Source organism: Rhinichthys klamathensis, unplaced genomic scaffold (genome assembly GCF_029890125.1).
Source record: "Rhinichthys klamathensis goyatoka isolate OS25496 unplaced genomic scaffold, OSU_Roscu_1.1 h1tg000035l_1, whole genome shotgun sequence".
NCBI lineage: Eukaryota > Metazoa > Chordata > Actinopteri > Cypriniformes > Leuciscidae > Rhinichthys > Rhinichthys klamathensis.
The window spans coordinates 1550014-1570596 of NW_026606583.1; the positions used below are offsets into that span (position 1 = coordinate 1550014).

The 20583-nt window shown below is 42.8% G+C and overlaps 1 protein-coding gene and 1 long non-coding RNA gene across 4 annotated transcripts in view; one reads left to right on the plus strand and one right to left on the minus strand.

Moving 5' to 3' along the window:
- Positions 1–20583, minus strand: part of ngfrb (nerve growth factor receptor b) — a 45191-nt gene that overhangs the window by 15713 nt on the left and 8895 nt on the right. For both annotated transcript variants that reach the window (XM_056245827.1, XM_056245826.1), the window contains exons 2-3: positions 14695–14836; positions 1303–1662 (exon numbers count right to left, since the gene is read on the minus strand). In XM_056245827.1, coding sequence (XP_056101802.1) covers positions 1303–1662; positions 14695–14836 — 502 coding nt within the window. The remainder of the gene's footprint in view (positions 1–1302; positions 1663–14694; positions 14837–20583) is intronic.
- Positions 1543–14714, plus strand: LOC130080476 (uncharacterized). Of its 2 annotated transcripts, XR_008806676.1 has the most exons (4): positions 1555–1683; positions 12568–12663; positions 14259–14352; positions 14580–14714. It is a non-coding gene; the product is annotated as an uncharacterized LOC130080476 (long non-coding RNA). The 2 variants fall into 2 exon arrangements; XR_008806677.1 differs by lacking the exon at positions 12568–12663 and having other exon boundaries at positions 1543–1683.

Sequence of the window (20583 nt, forward strand, 5' to 3'; positions counted from 1 at the left end):
ACCAAGGCTGCATTTATTTGATGAAAAATTCATTAATAATAATAATAACAATAATACTATAAAAAATTATTAAAATACATTTTAGAATGTAATTTTTTCCTGTATCCCATTATAAGTGTAGGCCTATCTCAGTTTCCACAAAAAAATATTAAGCATATTAGAATGATTTCTGAAGGATCATGTGACACTGAAGACTGGAGTAATGATGCTGAAAATTCAGTTTTGATCAAAGGAATAAATCACATTTGAAAATATATTCAAACGGAAAACAGCTACTTTAAATTGAAACAACATTTCACAATGCAACCGTTTCACTGTATTTTTCTTCAAATAAATGCAGACTTGGTGAGGATAAGAAATATCTTTCAAACACATTTTAAAATATCGTAGTAGTCCAAACGATTTACTAGTAGGCCTAATGTAGCTATAAACCGTTAATGAGCATGTATTAAACGTATGAAATATTTGTTTACATATTGTTGTGACATGAGCTCCTAAAATAATAACAAATATTGTATACTACAGAGTTTTGGAAGTACTGTGTTGTGAAATCCTTATCCTTCGCAGATGGTTAATCATTTCTGTGTTTTGGAGACTGTTTATGATATTTCATTTTGTGAAAGAAGTGAAAGATCAAATTTCATCAATATCATCAACAGCAGGTAAAACAGTGGTAGTACAATATTACGCCTTAGCAACCACATAGGCAGCAACACAAAAAAATGCAGTTACACTTCATTTTAAGGTGTCCGTGTTACAGTGTAATTATACATTTAAGTACTGAGTAATAATAAACTACATGTACTTAATATAGGGTTAGGATTAGGATGAGGGTTTGGGGTTAAACTTTATTTTGAGTTGTCTTTGTTACACTGTAATTATACTTTTAAGTACTGAATAACTACATACACTTATAGGGTTAGTTAGGATTAGGGTTTAATTTGGTTTAGGGTTAGTTGCATGTAATTATGCATAATTTATACTTATTACTTATAGTAACTGCATGTAACAAGTGTAACAAGGACACTGTAAAATAAAGTGTTACCAAAAATGCTAAAAACCATCCAATAACCTAGTAACATAGTGGTGACTTGCATGCAAACGTAAAAATCTAGTTGTCATAATTTGACTTTAACTGTCATCTCCAGAGAACAGAGCCGTTGTGGGCCATCACATGGGGTCATTTTTGACCACTGATTTTAAAAACAAGCAAGAGAGTAACAGAAAACTATTTGTCACATTGTGTCATGGTGAGCCATCTATTTATAGTTTTTATTTGATTTTGAATCTCGATTGTCTTACCTTGGCAGACAGCGTCACGGAAAGGAGTGCAGCTTTCCAACTCCATGTCAGGCTGTTCGCACTGTGTGCAGGGCAGGCAGGGGTCGAAAGATGTCTCCTGGTCTGAATACGTGTCATCCACGCACTCCTCGCACACCGTGTCACGGTCAAAACTACAGCCCATCAGCACACCCTTGCCCACAGGACACACTGTGCAGGCTTCGCAGCGCCCTGTCACGTCGCTGAAGAAAAACCCATAGTCGCAGACACACACTGCGTCGTTGGCGTCAGTGCAGGGCTCCAGCATGCGCATGAGTTCAGAACATGGTGTGCAAGGCTGGCACTTCTCCGTGTGGCTGAAGTTCTCAGAGAACGTCTCACCTGAAGACAAAAGAAGAAAAGGTTAAAAAAGACAATCTCTCTGAACATACAAAGTCTGTAGTTGTGCATTTCAGGGTTATTATCGTTAACTGAAAGTAAAACCATAGACAATAGTTTGATATCTCTGACATCATATTTGGGGAGTCTTTTGACCTCATAGTTCAAACACGTATATACTGCCACTGGATTTAAATATGCAAATGCTTAAGAGTCTATGATTGGAACATTATTGCAGTGATATTTATGTTTCTAGCATGTTATATGTTTGGCAACAGTTCTTCTAACCCTAATTGATGGAGTGTGTCCCTTTTCATTTCTAAAACAACTAAATCAGACTCAGTAGAATGTCTGTTGGGGAGCATCAAAATAAGGTGTAAAATAAACTTTCCTGTAGCTCAAACAATAGAGCGTTGGCGCTTACAACGCCATGGTCATGGGTTCGATTCCCAGGGAAAGCAAGAACTGATAAGAATGTAAATGTGTACCTTGAAATGCAATGCAAGTTGCTTTGGATAAAAGTGTCTGCCCAATGCATAAATGTAAATTTTAGCAGATATTAAGCAGACAATCTACTAACACACTAATGACTGGTAGTTACTTAGTGCACTATCAAATAAAATTGTTACTCCAGAATTTTCACAGCAAATTTTAATTATATAAATTTGAAAACTACTGTGCATGTTTAAAATAATGTATGGACTTAGGGTTAGTAACAATGAATAACTATTGTACTTTCCAATAATGCAACCACGAATTTCGTAATAGTTAAATAATCTCACCTGAAAAAAAAAAAATATATATATATATATATATATATATATTTGTTGACCAATAATCTGAATATTGGTGGGCCTTCAATGTCTATGTCTTATGGGTCCAGTTTGGGGCTGTGGTAGAAAAATATGATTTCTAAAATACTAAATGGCACCATTCTATAGAATGACATTCAAACATAGTATAATATACTATAATATAATATAATATATAATAAAGACATTTTATACAGTTAGACATGGTTATACTAAAACAGTGCCCCTAATATGCTTTATCGAATATTACCTTTCATGCAGTGTTTGTGAATGTAAAATGTCTCCAAAGTTTTAAAAAATCAAAGTGTACAATAAATTGAGTTATTGTCTTATTCTGACCTGCCTGAAACGAGGCGTCAGTAATTCCAGTCTTACTTCCGGCATGAACCTATGTAGGTTTGTAACAAATTTGCATATTGCTAACCTATGGTCTTCATTGGCTGTCCATTTTAGAGTTTTAGATTTTAGAGTTTTAGAAAGTAAGGATGAAAGAAAGTAATGCATCGTATTTTGACCGCATGTGTTCTCATAGATATCTAGAATCTAAATTATGATGTCGATATTGCAAATGGAGAGAAAATATCTAAATGCTGCATGCTTATGGTATTGTATTCCGATCATCCATCATCGATATCCTATTCAGTTATATTAGAGGATAGAGGTCTAGCTATCACTAAATTATTCAGGACGCTATTTTGCGCGTGTGTTAGGTGTGTGTGTGTGTGACTGCACAACCCTTGAGGCACATTTAAGGCACATCGCCCCATGTATCCCATACCTTACCAAATGTTTCAGTAAATGCCATAGTTACCCTTAGATCTATCCATCAACGTGGATGAAATGTTATTTTGTTTTTGTGCTGGACAAATAGAGTTGCACATTATGGGTTCCCCTGTGTGCCGGAGCTGCTAATGGCCCTAATGATAAGGGGGTAATGTTCTGGCTTCTGGGGGCCAGTTATTGGGGCTTTATTTAGGAGACTATGATGGGAGCATTTCCAGCAGATTAAATCCCGTCCACTCAGCCTTTCTCCCTCTGAGTCTACTCTTCTCCTGATCCCTGCCCTCTGAGATCCATTAGCATGATGCTAACCATCAATAATGAATGTCTATGCACTATGACAGACAACAGATGTGTGTGTGTGTGTGTGTCTGGGCAGTAACTGATATACTGTTCTTATCAGTATAGTCATGAGAGTGTCAATCAACATTAGTACTACAAAGTGCTGAGGTAACATTCTGTCAATAGCTTTATTTAATAATTTTCAAAAAAGGAAATCTATTCTGACCGTACATAATTCACTATTTTAGTATACAATTCTAGGGAACTATGGTCTCAAATAATTACAGCTGATAATACACATGTCTTCAGCAGATATGAGACTGAAGACATGTTTGAAGTAGTGGTCAACCGACAGGTTATTAATGGCTGATGCGATACAGATATTTAAAGAGCAGGGTGGCGAACTGCCAATATAAAGCCAAAATATAAAAATATTAATGAAAGAAATCATGAAATTGCTTTTTCTACCTGATTGTAACGTGGTGCGGTTGAGGCAGAGATGAAGCAGGATCCAAATGCAGCACACGCTTTATTTAACAAACTAAACTTGGATACAGGACTCGGGAACAGGATACAAGAACAACCAACATACACGTAAACATTAAACAAGAACTCACAAAGACAAGGCTGAAACACAGGGCTTAAATAATCAGGGACACAAGAGCTAGATAGGATAACAAGGGGGCGTGGTAAATGGGAAACACCTGGGAAAACTAATGACAAGACAGGGAACCACTAAACATGACAGGACACAAAACCACATCGTGACATAACCGATACATAACCCTTAAGGGAGGCTCCTGAAGCCCAATAAAACAAACAAAAAAGTCCAGGAGGGCGGTCTTGGGGGAGGGATGGGGGGCCAGGCCCATGCAGGGGAACGGGACCTGGACCTAGGCAAGGCGGGCCTGGCCCGCAGAGCGTGGGCGGACCAGACTGGGCCGGTGACCAGGGCGGAGCAGGACGAGGCGAAGGCCAGGGCGGAGCACGCTTGGCAGGAGACGAGGGCATAGGAGGCTCAGGAGGAGATAGCGCCGACAAGGTCCATGTCAGCGCTGCCTCCATGACCCTCTTGTGGGACCTCCTACTGCCCCCCCCCCCCCCCCAAAAAAATACTTGGGAGAACCTAGGGGGACAACCTCCGGGCTGGCAACGGACTCTGGGACAGTCTCATGGCGCTTGAGAGACATTGGCAGGGCGAAGAGCAGAGACGGGACCGGCAGGGCCTGGCGCAGAGGCGGGGCCGGCAGGGCGAGGCGTCTGGGAACGCCCACCGGAGCCTGGCGAACCAAACGAGTCCTCCTTCTCCTCCTGCGACGGCGAGTCACTGGGCTTGATACGCTCACTTGGCTAGATTCACTCGACTCGGCTCTTGACTCGGCACTTGACTTGGCACTTGACTCGGCACTTGACTCGGCACTTGACTCGGGACTTGACTCGGGACTTGACTCGGGACTTGACTCGGGACTTGACTCGGGACTTGACTCACTTGACTCGGGACTTGACTCACTTGACTCGGGACTTGACTCGTGAACCGCGGGTTCGGCGGGGCAGACGTTAGTCGCGGGCTCGGAAGACAGAAACTCAGGCATGTCGGTCTCGGCGGGAAGAAGCTCAGGCATTTCGTGAAAAGCCGGCTCGACTTGGCTCACGTGAAGCGCGGGTTCGGCTGGACAGACGTGAATTGCAGGCTTGTGGAGCGCGGGCGCGACCGGGCTGATGTGAAGCGCAGGCTCTCGCAGCTTCTCCACGCCCACGGTAAACGAAGAGCCGCTCCACAACCGAGCCAGGTCGATATACCACTCTAAAGACCCGTGCGGATCAGGTTCGGGCATCAGAGACCGGAGTGGTTCCGATAATCCCCCGCGGAAAAAGATCAACAAGCACTGGGTGCTCATTTGCACGAGATGTGCCAGTTCAAGGAATTCTGCGACATATTCCTCGATGGCGCGATTCTCTTGACGGAGACGGAGAATCTGGACGTCTGAACTCCAGAAAGGCATGGCTGCTGGATCACGATGCGGTGAGTTCTTCTGTAACGTGGTGCGGTTGAGGCAGAGATGAAGCAGGATCCAAATGCAGCACACGCTTTATTTAACAAACTAAACTTGGATACAGGACTCGGGAACAGGATACAAGAACAACCAACATACACGTAAACATTAAACAAGAACTCACAAAGACAAGGCTGAAACACAGGGCTTAAATAATCAGGGACACACGAGCTAGATAGGATAACAAGGGGGCGTGGTAAATGGGAAACACCTGGGAAAACTAATGACAAGACAGGGAACCACTAAACATGACAGGACACAAAACCACATGGTGACACTGATCAAACCCGTAAAAGAGTTTTGTTAGCGTAATACAGTAATATATTCAGAGTGATTAAGTGATGTTAAATACTATTTTTGATTGATTTCCATTACACGAGAGTAGATGTTAAAACTTCATGCTGATTTGTACTCGGCTTTCGCCAAGATAAGCAAAACTAAGACGTAGCTTTACAGTAAACTACTCCATCCATTTACGCTTCTTTCCATAAGGTGGTGTGACTCCCGTTCTGTCCGGCGTTAACGGCAGCAGTGTACTTGGCGCGTTAGCACACGCGACGGCTGCAACTACAGGACCAGCACGACAACCGTCTGGATTGAACCGAGTAGGGGACATCTCTAGGGTCTTCAAGTGGGCACCTTCCGTCCTCAGTGTTTCGTCGACTAGCCCACGACACCTCAAGAGGGCTCGACAGTGACTCTGGCGTCCCAGTGTCACCCCCCTCCGTCCCCCTCTCAACTCAGCCCAGCTTACTGACCTCTACATCCCTCCTGCTGCTGAGACCTAACCACAATCTCACAATCTCTCCGCAACCCGACCATACGCGCCAACCCGTTTGACTAAGGCTGTCGAGCCCCACTGGTGCGTTAATATGCAGTTTCAGTGGACAACGGTTCCGTATGGCATACCACCTACCGCAAAACACAATATCTGCCCAACCACCCGTCATTCACGCAATATCCACAGGAACGTATACAAACAAACCAACAGACTCTTCAAGTTTTCAAGAATTCTACGAAACCGTAGCGTGGCGGCCTGTACACAGCCAGCTAGAATCTTTCCGTCTCAACCACAGCCAGTTGCTGCTCCTTTCTGCTGCTTCAGATAAGTTATTTACTGTCCGACGCAACTCTTGGCCGCTGAATCCGATGTCTCTGAGGAACCAGGTTGTAGAGTGTGCCACAAAACCTCGACAACCCACTTCCACTGGATAAACCTGGACTCTCCATCCTCGCTGTTCTGCTTCAGTAGCCAGATGAGCATACCGCAGTTTCTTCCTCTCATATGCCTCATCTACCGCATCCTCCCATGGCACTGTTAACTCTATCAGTTGAACAATGCGTGCTGATCCAGACCACAAAACAATATCTGGTCGTAGGTTAGTGGTGGCAATCTCAGGTGGAAAAATAAGCCGTTGGTCAAGATCAGCCAGCATCTTCCAGTCCCTAGCAGCTTCCAGTTGTCCTGGGCGAGAATTGGTGTTAACACCTTTTCTTGGTGGTTGCTCGCCTGGGCGGAGGAATATTGTCTTCTGCGTGTAATGTTTTGCTAGAACAGGTGGCAACTTATTGGTCATGTTACGCTTGCCTTCTAATGCTAAAGCCAAACATCGCAGTACTTGGTCATGGCGCCAAGTAAACCGACCTTGGCTAAGAGCCACCTTACATCCTGTCAAAATGTGCCTTAATGTGGCAGGTGATGAACACAAAGGACAAGAGGGATCCTCTCCTACCCAGAGGTTTAGGTTCTGCGGTGATGGGAGAACATCATATGTTGACCTAATAAGGAAACTGATCCTACTCTCTTCCATTAACTAAAGGTTTTGCCAGCCCATCTTACGTTGTTCCACACTCTCCCATCTCATCCACTCTCCCTGCTTGGCCTGGGAAATGGCCTTTATACACCTCATCCTCTCCTCCTGCTGTCGCACCTCGTTGACTACCAGCTTCCTCCTTTGAGCTGGGCCTGCCTTGTGCCATTTAGGAGGAGCTAAACTGAGCCCAAAACCCCCTCTTCCATGCTGTACCTGTCCCACGATATCCCTAATTTGAAGGGCAGCCTTTGCCTCTACTACAGATTTCTTTGCTGACCACTTTCTACCAGTTTTTAACACAGGGGCTGCCTCCCTTACACATTTGTCGCGTGACTCTACTAAGGTCATTTCCAGTCTGACCTTGGCACACTTGAACTCCTCGGTTAAAGCAGAGACTGGCAGCTGCAATATTCCTTTACTATAAAGTCCTACTCTGCTGAGGCAGCTTGGAACTCCCAACCATTTCCTGATGTATGAACTTATCAACGCTTCCAGCTTATCCACTGTTGTCAAAGAAACGTCGTACACGGTCAGTGGCCACAGCAACCTCGGCAGTAGACCAAACTGAAAGCACCAGAGTTTTAGTTTACCAGGTAGAGCACAGCTGTTTATGCTCTTCAACCCTTCCACTGCTTGTCGTCTAACTTCTCCCACCCGAACTGTGTCCTTTAGATCCCCATCGTACCATCTCCCAAGACTCTTCACTGGCTTCTCAGAAACTGTTGGTATTGCCTCACCATTAATGAAGAATGTTTTATCTACTACCTTTCCTTTAACTATCGAGATGCTCCTTGATTTATAATGCTCCTTTATAATACCACAAATTTTCAATGCAAAACTGCAGATTTTTTAAGAACTTGTAAACAATATTTAATGAAAATTCAATATAAACATTTGAAATACTGAAAAGGTGCAATATTCATGAAAAAAGTTGGTGTTTTTTGGCAAATGGGGTCTCACTTGGGAGTTGTAGAAAAACGGGCAATGAAAATGGGCGAGTGGAATTTTAATGCCAAGCCACTCCCCCACATATACGGGTATATTTAAGATGGCGGCAAGCATCCACTTATTCAGATTTTTGCTTAGGAGCTGAGTGGTTGCGTACAGTGATCACTCTCTTCCAATTGCCTCACAAAGAGCGTTTTCCTGATCTAAAAGAGAGGAGATCTCTCTTGCTGGAGAGAAAGCGGATTCAGCAGTGTTTCGCCTTCGAGCCAGTGCACAGTTAAAGGGTTAGTTCCTCCAAAAATGAAAATTACCCCATCATTTACTCACCCTCAAGCCATCCGTGAATATGACTTACTTCTTTCAGCCAAACACAATTGGAGTTATATTAAAACATATTCTGGCTCGTCCAAGCTTTATAATAGGAGTGAATAGTAACTTATGGCGCTTTTCCATTACCAGTACCAGCTCGACTCGACTCGACTCGCCTTGGCTCGCCTCGACTCGGCTCGCTTTTCGCTCCGTTTTCCATTGCAGAAAGTACCGCCACAAATAGTACCCGGTCGTCATAGCGACGCCTTTCGTTCCTCGTTGCCCCATCAAGCTCTCGCTGGATCCTCTCTTCGGCAACCAAACAAAGGAATGTCTGCACCTCCTCGTTTGACCACGGCGTAATCTTCCGAGTTGCCATAATAATAGTAGTAAGTTTAGTAACTATCTCTGGCCAAACTATTTAAAAATGGCGGGGTTATTCTGGATACTCCATCTGGCGCGTGCAATGATGACGCAGATTCTCTGTGACCAATCAGCAGTCGGCATTGTTTTCACGTCACATTTTAGTATCGCCTTAGCTCGCTTAGAACCTCGCCGGAGGTGGTACGAAAAAAAGTACCCGAAAGCAGGTACAGGTACAACTTTTACACAGTGGAAAACCAAATAAAGGCGAGTCGAGCCGAGCCGAGGCGAGCTGGTACTGTGTAGTGGAAAAGCGCCATTAGATTTTGAAGCTCAAAAAAGCACATCCATCCATCATAAAAGTCATCCATACGGCTCCAGTGGGTAAATAAAGGCCTTCTTAAGCAATGTGTTTTTGTAAGAAAAATATCCATATTTTAACTTTATAACCTTTTGGTCCAATGTAATTGGCGCACTGGGAAAACCACTTAATGTTGAACTCAGCCCCAATTCATTAAAGGCTTTTTTTGGTATTCTACACTGGTTCCTCTAGCCCCATTGCTCAAGAGGTCGCTTTTACTAGTCTATTACCCAGAAGGTATATTCTCCTTAAATAGAGGTGTGCTGCTTCCCCTACTCACAATAGATGGATACAAAGCATATTTTTCTACAATAAATTAGAGAAATTAAGGTTCATGCTTTGGGGTTCCCTTAAACCCTTCAGTAACACCTAGGATCCGTTCTTGAATTTTATTAAAGGCTTGCTCTGCCCCCTGATCTGGACTTGGATAATATTAAACACTGAATGTCTCTTTCATGTCTCTTTACCTTCAAGAACCTTTTAACCAGTCCCGTCAACGTGTGGGATGGGACCTTTCCTACTTTATTTAGGGATGTTGATTTTTAGAAGGCAGCTGTGTGACTCTGAGATGGTGAATGGGACATGGTTTGTGTTACATTAGAAACACATTATTAGCTGTTTGATAACGTAGTCAAGCCAAAGGCTAATCATATCAATACAAAGTTCTGTCATGAAACTCTAGATGGTGCAGACTCATAGGTCCTTAACCCAATCTAAATGCAATTACATCATTCTCTATAGGGCACAGCTAAATGGTTCCCGCTGTATTAGTAACCAATGAACTTGCTGCTCAACATTCAAATTATTGCCTATTGTTTGCTGTATCAGTTTGCAGCTCCTTTCAGAAACCCTCCACCTTCCCCAGTTCCACCTGTATAGATCTGCTACAGGGGTGATTCATGTATTCATTCATGTACAGCAGCGGCATGTCTTGCTTGCTCATGCATGTCGGGAGTATGTTGTGTGTATTGGCAGTGACAAGTTCAATATGGATTATATCCAAGAAAGCACAGAAAGATCTCTCCCTTTACAATCACTCATTTCAGTTTGCGATCTCACAAAGTTCCGTTATAATCAATTAAGTTGTCTACACTGCACAATGAATCTCTTATTTACTTTGTGTCTATACTTTGTTAATGAGAGTATTCACGGGCGTGCAGATCTCAGTACTGAACAAAAACTAATGCGTTTTGAGCAGTGAGTGGATTCTGACTAAATTACACGACCCTGATTGGCCACTGCGTTCAAGAGATCAACAGACATGTCTGGGATTGGCTACATTTCTCATCACTGCAAAAATACACTGTAAATTGAAACATTTGAAAATCTCCAAATGTGTTTACCAAAACGAGATATATATATTCAGCTGCAGAACCGCAGCGCCAGCAGTTTCAAACCAGCAGTCACAGGACGGAAGTGAGGGGCAGAGTCTATAGGCTGCTACATGTAATTTTCTTTTATTAAATATTAGTTATTTTTACATGGATTTTAATCGGATCAATATCTACAATATTTAACAGCAATACTTAATAAAATACTAAATAAATTCACTTTCTGTTCATACATGCATAAGATGATGTAGCCTACAATGAACAGAATTTATTTTTCAAGAATCATATTAATGGATAATACAAACAATATTTTGTTGTTAGTTCATACTGCTAAAACTAATGAAACTAATGAGAACAAATACTTTAAACTTTTTTAATCTTGAAAATATATTAATCAATGTGTAACTGTATTTTAAAATGTTTCTCATTTGACTGTATTATGTAATAATATTATTTCCTTCATGTTCATGTTGTTACAAATAGCACTTAAATAGCACTTATTTTTCCAGTGGAAGTGGAATGCAGGGGTTTTGTCACCACATCCACAACCAGTCTACTGAGGGAAATGGGGTTTTAGGAGTCGTTCTCTCCAACAAGCAATCAAGTCCCTGTCGAATGCAGTGGAAAAAGAGCAGCTATTGGCTGTGGATTAAAATGAATGACATCAACTGGGCGGCAAGATCAGGCGGGATGATATGGAGTTGAGGGGGGTGTACCTGGGAAGCCAGGTGTCACCATCAAGCCCTCTGGAGATGTTGTGGGTCAACGAAACATCCATGAAAGAGGGTGCTTACCTGATGACCCCAATGATATTCCTATACCACTCAAATCTCACTGCTTACATCAAGTATGCCAGCTTTCCACAGGGAAGTGCTATTAGCTCTATAAAGACACAGAGGCATGGGCATTTAATGTCAAATATACTGTATTTATCCATATGAAATTCAAAATAAACATTTATTGCAAAGCCTTGAACAGGTGACATGTTAATTTCTCTATGAAAAAGAATAAGAAATTTGACAACAGAACAAGTATGACAGAGAATACAGTGAGTAGTTGTCTGTAATATAGCATGCAATGCAATGGGCTTTAAAGTCATCAGTTTTTTGTTGACTCTTAATTTAAGATTATTTTGTTGTAGAAATAATGTTGTATAATGTTTGTTTTGAATTTCATATGTTTAAATACAGTAGGCTATTTGACATTAAATACGTCACATACTTTGTCTTGGTATTATTTGTAATGACATGAACATAATATCACATAATTCAAATGGAAAACACTTAAGTGTGAACACAAAGGAAGATATTTTGAAAAACGATTGGTACTTTGGCACCATTGACTTTCATAGTATTTTTTTTTTCTACTATGGAAGTCAATGGTGCCCCACAACTGTTTGGTTCCAATCGTTCTTCAAAATATCTTCCATTGTGCTCAGCAGAAGAAAAAAACTCATACAGATTTGCAACAACTTGAGGCTGAGTAAATGATGACAGAATTTTCATTTTTGGGTGGAGTATCCCTTTAAGCACTGAATGAGGAACACAAGTCTGCTAAATACTGAAGCAACAGAGTCTTCTGAATTCTTCTACAGTCCAGTAATGGGAGAATTTAGTGACAACTGCCAGTAAACAGAAGGCAGATGAAGGGAAAAAAAAATCTCCCTGCGGGCTACAGTCAGTAATGTTAAGTGGACGTTAAGTGGGTGGGGCCAATCTACTTTAAAAAGCCACCTATAAATATATTGTTATTGCACTGTAGTGCAACGGGCCAAACTCACGCCATTGGTTAAGCCAATGTCGTTGTGTTGGGTTGAACAGGATGCTCATTGTATTTTTTCTCTTTTCTTTTTAGAGACTATGAGAACGTCAAATGGTGAACAAACACACCTGGTTCTTTCACATTACACAGCAGCACTTATGTGTTAGGAATTAATTTGAGCCAGTTATCGTAAATTATCATATCTTAAACATCTGTTTTCATTCCAGTAGCCTACCATCCCAAATGGTACTTTTTCATGTCAACACTTTATTGCTGATGTGCTGTCAAGTAGCATTAGATGACTTATGAGGCTGTGAAAAGAACAGTTTGGAGTTTTCAGCATGTAACAGTTAAAGTTGATGGATGAGGAACGCAGGTCCCAGCACAGGCCCTTAGGGAAGGCCTGACAAAGAGATGGAAATTACTGATGGAAGAATGTTTAGGGTTGTAGTGAATGACAGGAGGATGGTGGGTCTAATGTCGAGGGGTCTTGTGGACATGCCTTTCCCTGACCTTCACCCAAGGCTACTAAATATTAACAAAAAAAGAATGCACAGAACTCAAAAGTAGGTTAGTTTAGATTATCTGTCAATGTGATAATATGTTGAACAAACCATTTATATGCTAATATCCCATAGGTAAGAAAATCACAAATGAAATCTATTTAATGTCTCCTGGAAGTCTCTGACTCTTGATTTTCTCCCAAGAAAAGACCCCAGTAATATCAATCATGTGTCTCTAGAGTTTCAGAAGGGATCTCAGAAGGGTCTTAATGTAGGTCAACAATTGTCTCATTTGTGTCTATTATTTCATCAAAAGCACTTTAATAGAAACATTCAGAATGTCTGAGAGCATTTTTATTTTCAAATTTAATACAACATTTTCATCATTTACAAATTATTTATTAGCATAACACTTTAAAGTAAAAAAACACCATGAATTTCGTAATGTCCAGAGATCCACATGATCAATGTCCCAAATTAGATACGCGATCTAAAATCAATACCTCTTATTGTGACAACTTTAAAATGTTTCAAACATGATATTTTTCTGTTTATTGTGAGAGATATTTTTCTGTTTATGTAAATGCATGTCCATTAGACTTTTGGGCCTCATTGAAGTTATCAATGCATAAATTAAACATAAATGAGAACTCCAGAGAGGGCAGAGAGAACCCCCACTACGGTCTGTTTAGTCTGCTGGCCTCCAGAAAGAGGTTCCGCAGCATGCGGTGTCGGACCTCCAGGTTTTATAACAGCTTTGTCCCCCAAGCCATCAGACTGTTGAACACTAATAAATAATACTTAGTACTGCTGGTTTTATACTTGACTACTGTCAAATATTGAGATAGATGTTTAGATGGCTAAATTATTTATTCTACTTTGCTATTTATATATTTATTATAATCTGTTTGTACAGATTTTTGGGATGAACATTTACACTGCAAAATTGAAACTGTAAGAAATTTGTGGCCTATGCAAACGAAATTTCGTTCTGTATACACTTGTTGTATTCTGAATGACAATAAAGTCTGTCAAAGTCAAAGTCAAAGTCAAAGAATGTTTCTTAACATACTTAAATACACTTCTAATAATGTCAAATTAAAAGTTTTACCTTAAAGTATTTATATAAAAATGTATAAACATATTTATATATATATGTCTTTTTTTTAAGGAGCTATGAATCTCTACAAAAATACATACTAAAGGATGACTATTTTTGGTCACATTTATGGCTAATCGGTCTTTCCATTCATCTCTCTCCTCCTATCTTGTCTTGTTCAGCTGGGTCATGCAAGCAGACGTGTGGGAGATCATTTTGGAAGTGGTGGGATTCTGGCAGGCTCTGGACCAGTACTTGGCTCAGGACCAGCCTACAGTATGTAAATAAAAAAACTCCAACTCCCAAACCTCGGTACAAACACTCTGTAAGTGTTACCAGTGCAACAAACACAATGTACCACAGGATTTTGCCTTGATTAATCTCACTTAGAGCTGTGAGTGGCTGAAAACACCCAGATTGGTCTCTACGCACTCCAGACAATGTTTTGTCAAGTCTCATTTCCTAAAAGCATTTCCCCTTTAACTACTAATTACCATTCACAGCTCAAAAGCCCTCTGCCTCCCCTCAAGTGAGAGTTCAGCACAGGAAATGGCATTTTAAATAAGGCAGCTGCTTCATTTTAGCAACAGTACGGCCAACATCTCTGTGGATACTCACTGTCAAGACATGGTTCACACTCTGTCTGTGTCGCTCCGCAGGGCTTCTTCATTCCCTCCCCGGGTTGGCATTGTTTGCAGCACTCTCCACTGGCTGTGGCCGCCCCTGAAGGACACAAGTCCTGTGAAGAAAAGACATTCCCCTATAGAGAGAAAGAGGGCAAGATTAAAGTCGAAATGAAATTAAAACATTTTTTTTCTAAATGCATCTTATAGATCTTATTGTGAATAATTCATCTATGTATGTGTTTCATTCTCCAAAAATTACATTAGTATGTATGTCACAATATGGAAGAAAATTTGAAAAGATATTTTGTGTAAATACAAAAATAAAAATAAAAATTTAATCTGATGAACGCATTTAAAATGTACCATGAACACTGACTTTACTTATGGCGTGTACAAATTTGTGTCCAATCAAATGCTCTAGAATGAGGACGTCCCTCTCTTTAAAGGTGAGGTCGCATTTACCTTTGTACATCAACATTTTGCGGGCGAAATTAAGTCATATCAATAGGAATCCTCACGATCGAGAATTCTGCGTGAGGAAACACATGACGCAAACATTTCTCCACGCAGATTACAACGGATGCCTGTTTGTTGAACTTTTAACATGCAAATTCGCCGGGTTTACAAACATACAGTTGCTTGGTTCGGAAGTGACCACTACTCGATACACAACTGACATTGAACCTACTTAGTGAAGTTTTGTGTGACTGCGCCATAATACTGTACCACAAGCCTCTAGCTAGCAATAGCAAGCAGCAAAGCATATTACATGGCTGCAACATTATCTAAAGTTTATTGGCTATTCTTTAAAAAAGGGACAATCACTTAGCCTGGTTAAAACCAGACCATTCTCAGTTGTAACTGAGTTATGGTCTGGCAAAGCGTCATAGACAAATCATTTCCAGAGGGGCGTCACCAACGGACGTCGCGGATAGACCTAAACCCAATCAGAGCAATGAAGGAGATGACGTATGCAGAGCGGCGGAGTTTCTCCGAGTGTTGTTCTTTGCTCGGTTTTTAGCAAAAAGGAAACGTTCAAATCGCTTAAAACAGACACGATAGCTGATTCGAACAAGTGATGTTCGACGGCGGCATCCATCTTTGTAATGTAGGCTACAAAATCTGCTTCAAAATCCCAGCGATGTCGTCATCGTGTACAGCCCGCCCCAACGTTTCTGATTGGTGCCTCGATTTCGGCGGATTGGAAATGGGCTTGAATGAGCTCTTTGCCAGACTAACTTTCAGAGTAAATCTAAATTTGCCGGAAGTTGTCTGGGTTTTCCCAGGATAACAATCACTTTGATGTGGTGAAAATCAAGCTTTAAATGTTGTTTATAGGTCTATGTGGTGTTTAAAATATACTTTAAGACAAATCATGTGCAAATTCAAAAGTCAACACCATTGCTGAGTATTTTCTCCTTAAAACTGCAGTGAAGCAACGGCAGTCTCAAAAAAGCGGTTTGAAATCACTAGTGTTTTTCTGACGTCACAAACTACCTTGTAACCAATCACGTCAACATGTGATCGTCAACGAGTGGATCTCTGAGCTGGTGTGAGTGAGTGGAGGCGGGGCTAATTTGCATATTCATAGAACTGTGTATACTAAATGAGGCAAGGGTGTAGAGTTACATTCAAGCTATTTTAAGGCATGGCAGTTTTTTTTTTCAAGGAAAAAACTTTAAATATGTCATTTTGGTGATTAAAGGTGAGGTTTAAGGGATACAATGAATGATTACAGGGGGACTTTAAGCCATTTCATTAAGTCGTAAAGAATCAAACACTATGGTACTTTTACTTTGAGTGGCCCGACATGTCAGCTTTTGGATCAACCAATGGCATATGTTTAGGGAGGGACTTCCTGTTTGTTTTAGCTAACATACAATATTGCAGCTATACAACTTGAGAGAAATAAAGCAATATAGGGAAACATTTTGAAAAAGCCCGCAGATGTAGATACAGACATGAACCGTACAGAATTTTCCCACTCCTATGTAGTGTCTATCTCCAGGGGATGCAATCCCTGAAGCTGACAACTTTTCCCACACAGACTCAGAGCCAAAAAACTATTTATATAACAATGGAGCAAGACTTATTTAGTCTTGATAATATCTAATGATGCCTATCAACAGCATTACTTTGGAGAAATCAGAGAGCTTCAAAAGGGAATACATGCATTTTACTAGAAAATCTTCATGGTACATTTAACCTTAATTCAATTCTCCGAAAACAGCCTTTCGTTTGAACATCTATCTGAATGATTGACAGTACAGACAAAAAATGGCAGCTGATCAGGGCATTCTGTCTTTCAAAGCATGTCTTCTGTCAAAGATTTATATTTAGGTTCACAAAATAAAATAGCAAATAATTTATGATGCCTTTAAGTCATTCTTGGAAATCTCTTATTTTTTGTTATCAAATTCGCAATTACAATAATGTGCATTTGATTTTAGCTGAAATTAAATTGATGTGAAAAATTGCTTTCTTTTTTTCTGACTGATGAATATAGGCTTTGGCACTAGTGCAGCAAAATGAAAAGCAATGGATGCACATCAGGGGCCTCATCGTAAACGGTGAGCAGAATTAATTTCTGTGGTAATCGTTCGTAAAATTAGTGCTTTGTGGAAGCTAACCCTGAGAGTAATTTTTTATTTTTTATTAATTACGACTTTATAGCTTGCAATTGTAACTTTAAATCTCATAATTGCAACTTCATATCTCCCAAATGTAATTTTTGTTTCTCATAATTGTGGCTTAATATCTCGCAAATGAATCTTAATATATCGCAATGTCACATTGTATCTCACAATTGCAACTTTTTCATCTGTAAGTCATGCTTGGTACTCAAATCCATACTTTGTTCTCAAAATTACCAACAACGTTGTGATTTTGGCTGAAATACTGACATCAACATTTATTTTTCTAACTGATAAATGTAGGTTCCCTTTCGTATGGGAACTCCTACGTCTCGTCTGAGGAGTTTCCAACGAATTGGGATCACGCTAGGGAGACCAATTGCCTTCGAGTGAATTAAAACGAGCCAATAAATATTGGCATGCGGGATTTGCATTCCGCGTCCCGCCTAGCAATGCGGGTATAAAAGCGGAAGCGAACGCACATACCATTGCTTTTAGCTTCGGAGCCGACCGGTGTGTCCTCTGAGTGGATGAGCTTCAAGATTAGTAATTTATCTTCACGCTCAACGAGTCTCCTGTTTTCTCTGAGACCTCTCTGTGTTGGTGTGACGGCGCTTCAGCGATCTTCGCGATCTCCCGGGTACCGGCTGCTGCTTCACGCGATCTGCCTTTTTTTCAAAGAGCTGTTGTCACAGCTGGTATTCGGTTGAGTGCGCACAGCGGGCTTGCAGTTTCCCCGCTGTGTTGCCGCGTTTATCCCTGTGTGCTTCAGCACAATAAGAGAGCGTTTTCTGTGAAAAGAGCAACACGGGTGAAGATCGCGTCCTTTTCAGGATGGCGTTTCACCCGTGTGTTTCTGGATGCGGTCGTTTCCTGTCCTCATTTGACGGCCACGATCACTGTTTCGCGTGCCTGGGCTTAAGCATGTTGAGACTGCGTTCGTGGGTGGTTTATGTTCTCTCATGAGAGCATGATCACGTCGGCACGTTGTTCGTCTTCCCTTTCTCGTAAAGGCTTGAGCCGCTCAGCGTGCCGTGTGCCGTCGAGCTGCCGGCTGACAGCGCGGGTTGTCACGGCAACCCAGCGCGCGTCAGTCGGCGCTCTAGATGCGCGCCTTTGACTGTTCCCCGATCTAGTTCCTCTTCTGGTGGCCAACGGTGGAGGGCTATTTTGGTTAATAGCATTGGTGATTAGAGGATTACAGTGAGTGTTCTCTGGCGAGACCACCTCCTCGGAACCCTCACTCCTCTAGCGCATCGCAAACATGCTGAGACTGTGTTCGTGGGTGGTTTATGCTCTCTTACGAGAGGGGTCAACATTACCCCGCACTGTCGCCAAACCTTCAGTCTTTGGTCGCACCCTGCCTTTCTACGGGCCGGAGTGCCCTTAGTCCAGGTGTCCAGGCATGCTGTGGATGCCTCTGCCAATGGATGGGGGGCCACGTACAACGGGCATGCAGTCTCAGGTCTGTGGATGGGGCCTCAGCTGCATTGGCACATCAATTGCCTAGAGTTGCAAGCAGTACGCTTAGCCTTGTGCCGCCTCAAGGGGCTGCTTCTGCACAGGCGTGTACTGGTCCGTACGGACAGCACTGCGACCGTGGCGTACATCAACCATCAAGGTGGTCTACGCTCCCGTCGTATGTCGCGACTCGCCCGCCATCTCCTCCTATGGAGTCGAAGCATCTGAGGTCGCTTCGGGCCATTCATATCCCTGGTGTGCTCAACCGTGCAGCCGACGAGCTCTCACGGCAGCCGCCCCTTCCGGGAGAATGGCGACTCCATCCCCAGGTGGTTCAGCTGATATGGGGAATCTTCGGAGCCGCTCAGATAGATCTGTTTGCTTCTCCGGACACGACCCATTGCCAGTTGTTCTATTCCCTGACCGGAGGGTCCCTCGGCACGGATGCACTGGCACACAGCTGGCCCTGGGGCCCACGCAAGTATGTGTTTCCCCCTGTGAGCCTTCTTGCACAGACACTGTGCAAAGTCAGGGAGGACGAGGAGCAGGTCTTGCTAGTTGCGCCGTACTGGCCCAACCGGACCTGGTTCCCGGAACTCATGCTCCTTGCGACAGCACCTCCTTGGCCCATTCCTCTGAAGAAGGACCTGCTTTCTCAGAGACGGGGCACTCTATGGCACCCGCGTCCAGACCTCTGGAGACTCCATGTATGGTCCCTGGACGGGACGCGGAGGTTCTAGGTGGTCTACCACAGGCTCACTGGCTAGTGGATGCTATCGTCCAGGCTTATGAATCCCAGGACGTGCCTTGCCCACCCAGGTTGATGGCTCACTCCACTAGGAGTCTCGCTTCCTCTTGGGCTTTGGCGCAAGGTGCCTCACTGACAGAGGCTGAGCTGCGGGCTGGGCGACAACTAACACGTTTGCCAGGTTTTATAGCTTACGTGTTGAACCGGTTTCCTCCCGTTTACTCGCTACGGTCAGTGGCGCGAGGGAATAGGTTCTGTCGGCTTGCTGCACCATTCCCCCTTATGAGCTGGATCCGTGCGCCTTTTTGCTCCTTGGTTCCCCAACAAACGGCTAACCTTCTGAGCTCCTCCATCACACCTCGGCATCAGGCGTGGCGGACCGCCTGACGCTAGGTCTATTACCTCTCTTAAGAAGTTGCTAGTAGACTGAGTGACCTTCACGATGATTTCCTCGTGATCAATTTTCCACGTTCCTGCTACCCTACGGGCTAGCTCCATGTCTTCCCCTCGACAGACTCACTCTGTCGTCCTTGCTGAGTATGCTCCCCACCCTACGGGCTGGGACTACCTCGAGGACTCCGATATGTTTTACTACCCTACGGGCTAGTTCATATGTGTATTCAGTGCCTCCCTTCGGGCTGGCCGGGGGCTCCGCAATGTTCCCACATGGGCACGTTTCCCCAGTGTTATCCAAATCCACTGAGCGGGTCTTGCGGAACAGCAGTGTGATTTCCTCTTAGCTAGCTCCCGCCCGGAAGAAACTGAGAAACTGCTTGGCGGGCAGCTTAGCTGGGCGCTGGAAGGGGCCAGCATCATGGCGTTTTATTTGGGATCCCAATTCATTGGAAACTCCTCCGACGAGACGAAGGAGTTCCCATACGAAAGGGAACGTCTTGGTTACGTATGGTAACCCTCGTTCCCTGAGTAGGGAACGGAGATGTCTCATCCCGTCGCCATGTTTGCTGTACCTTCGCGGGGGACTGAAGGGGAACGAGGGTTACCATACGTAACCGAGACGTTTTGGCACTAGTGCAGCAAA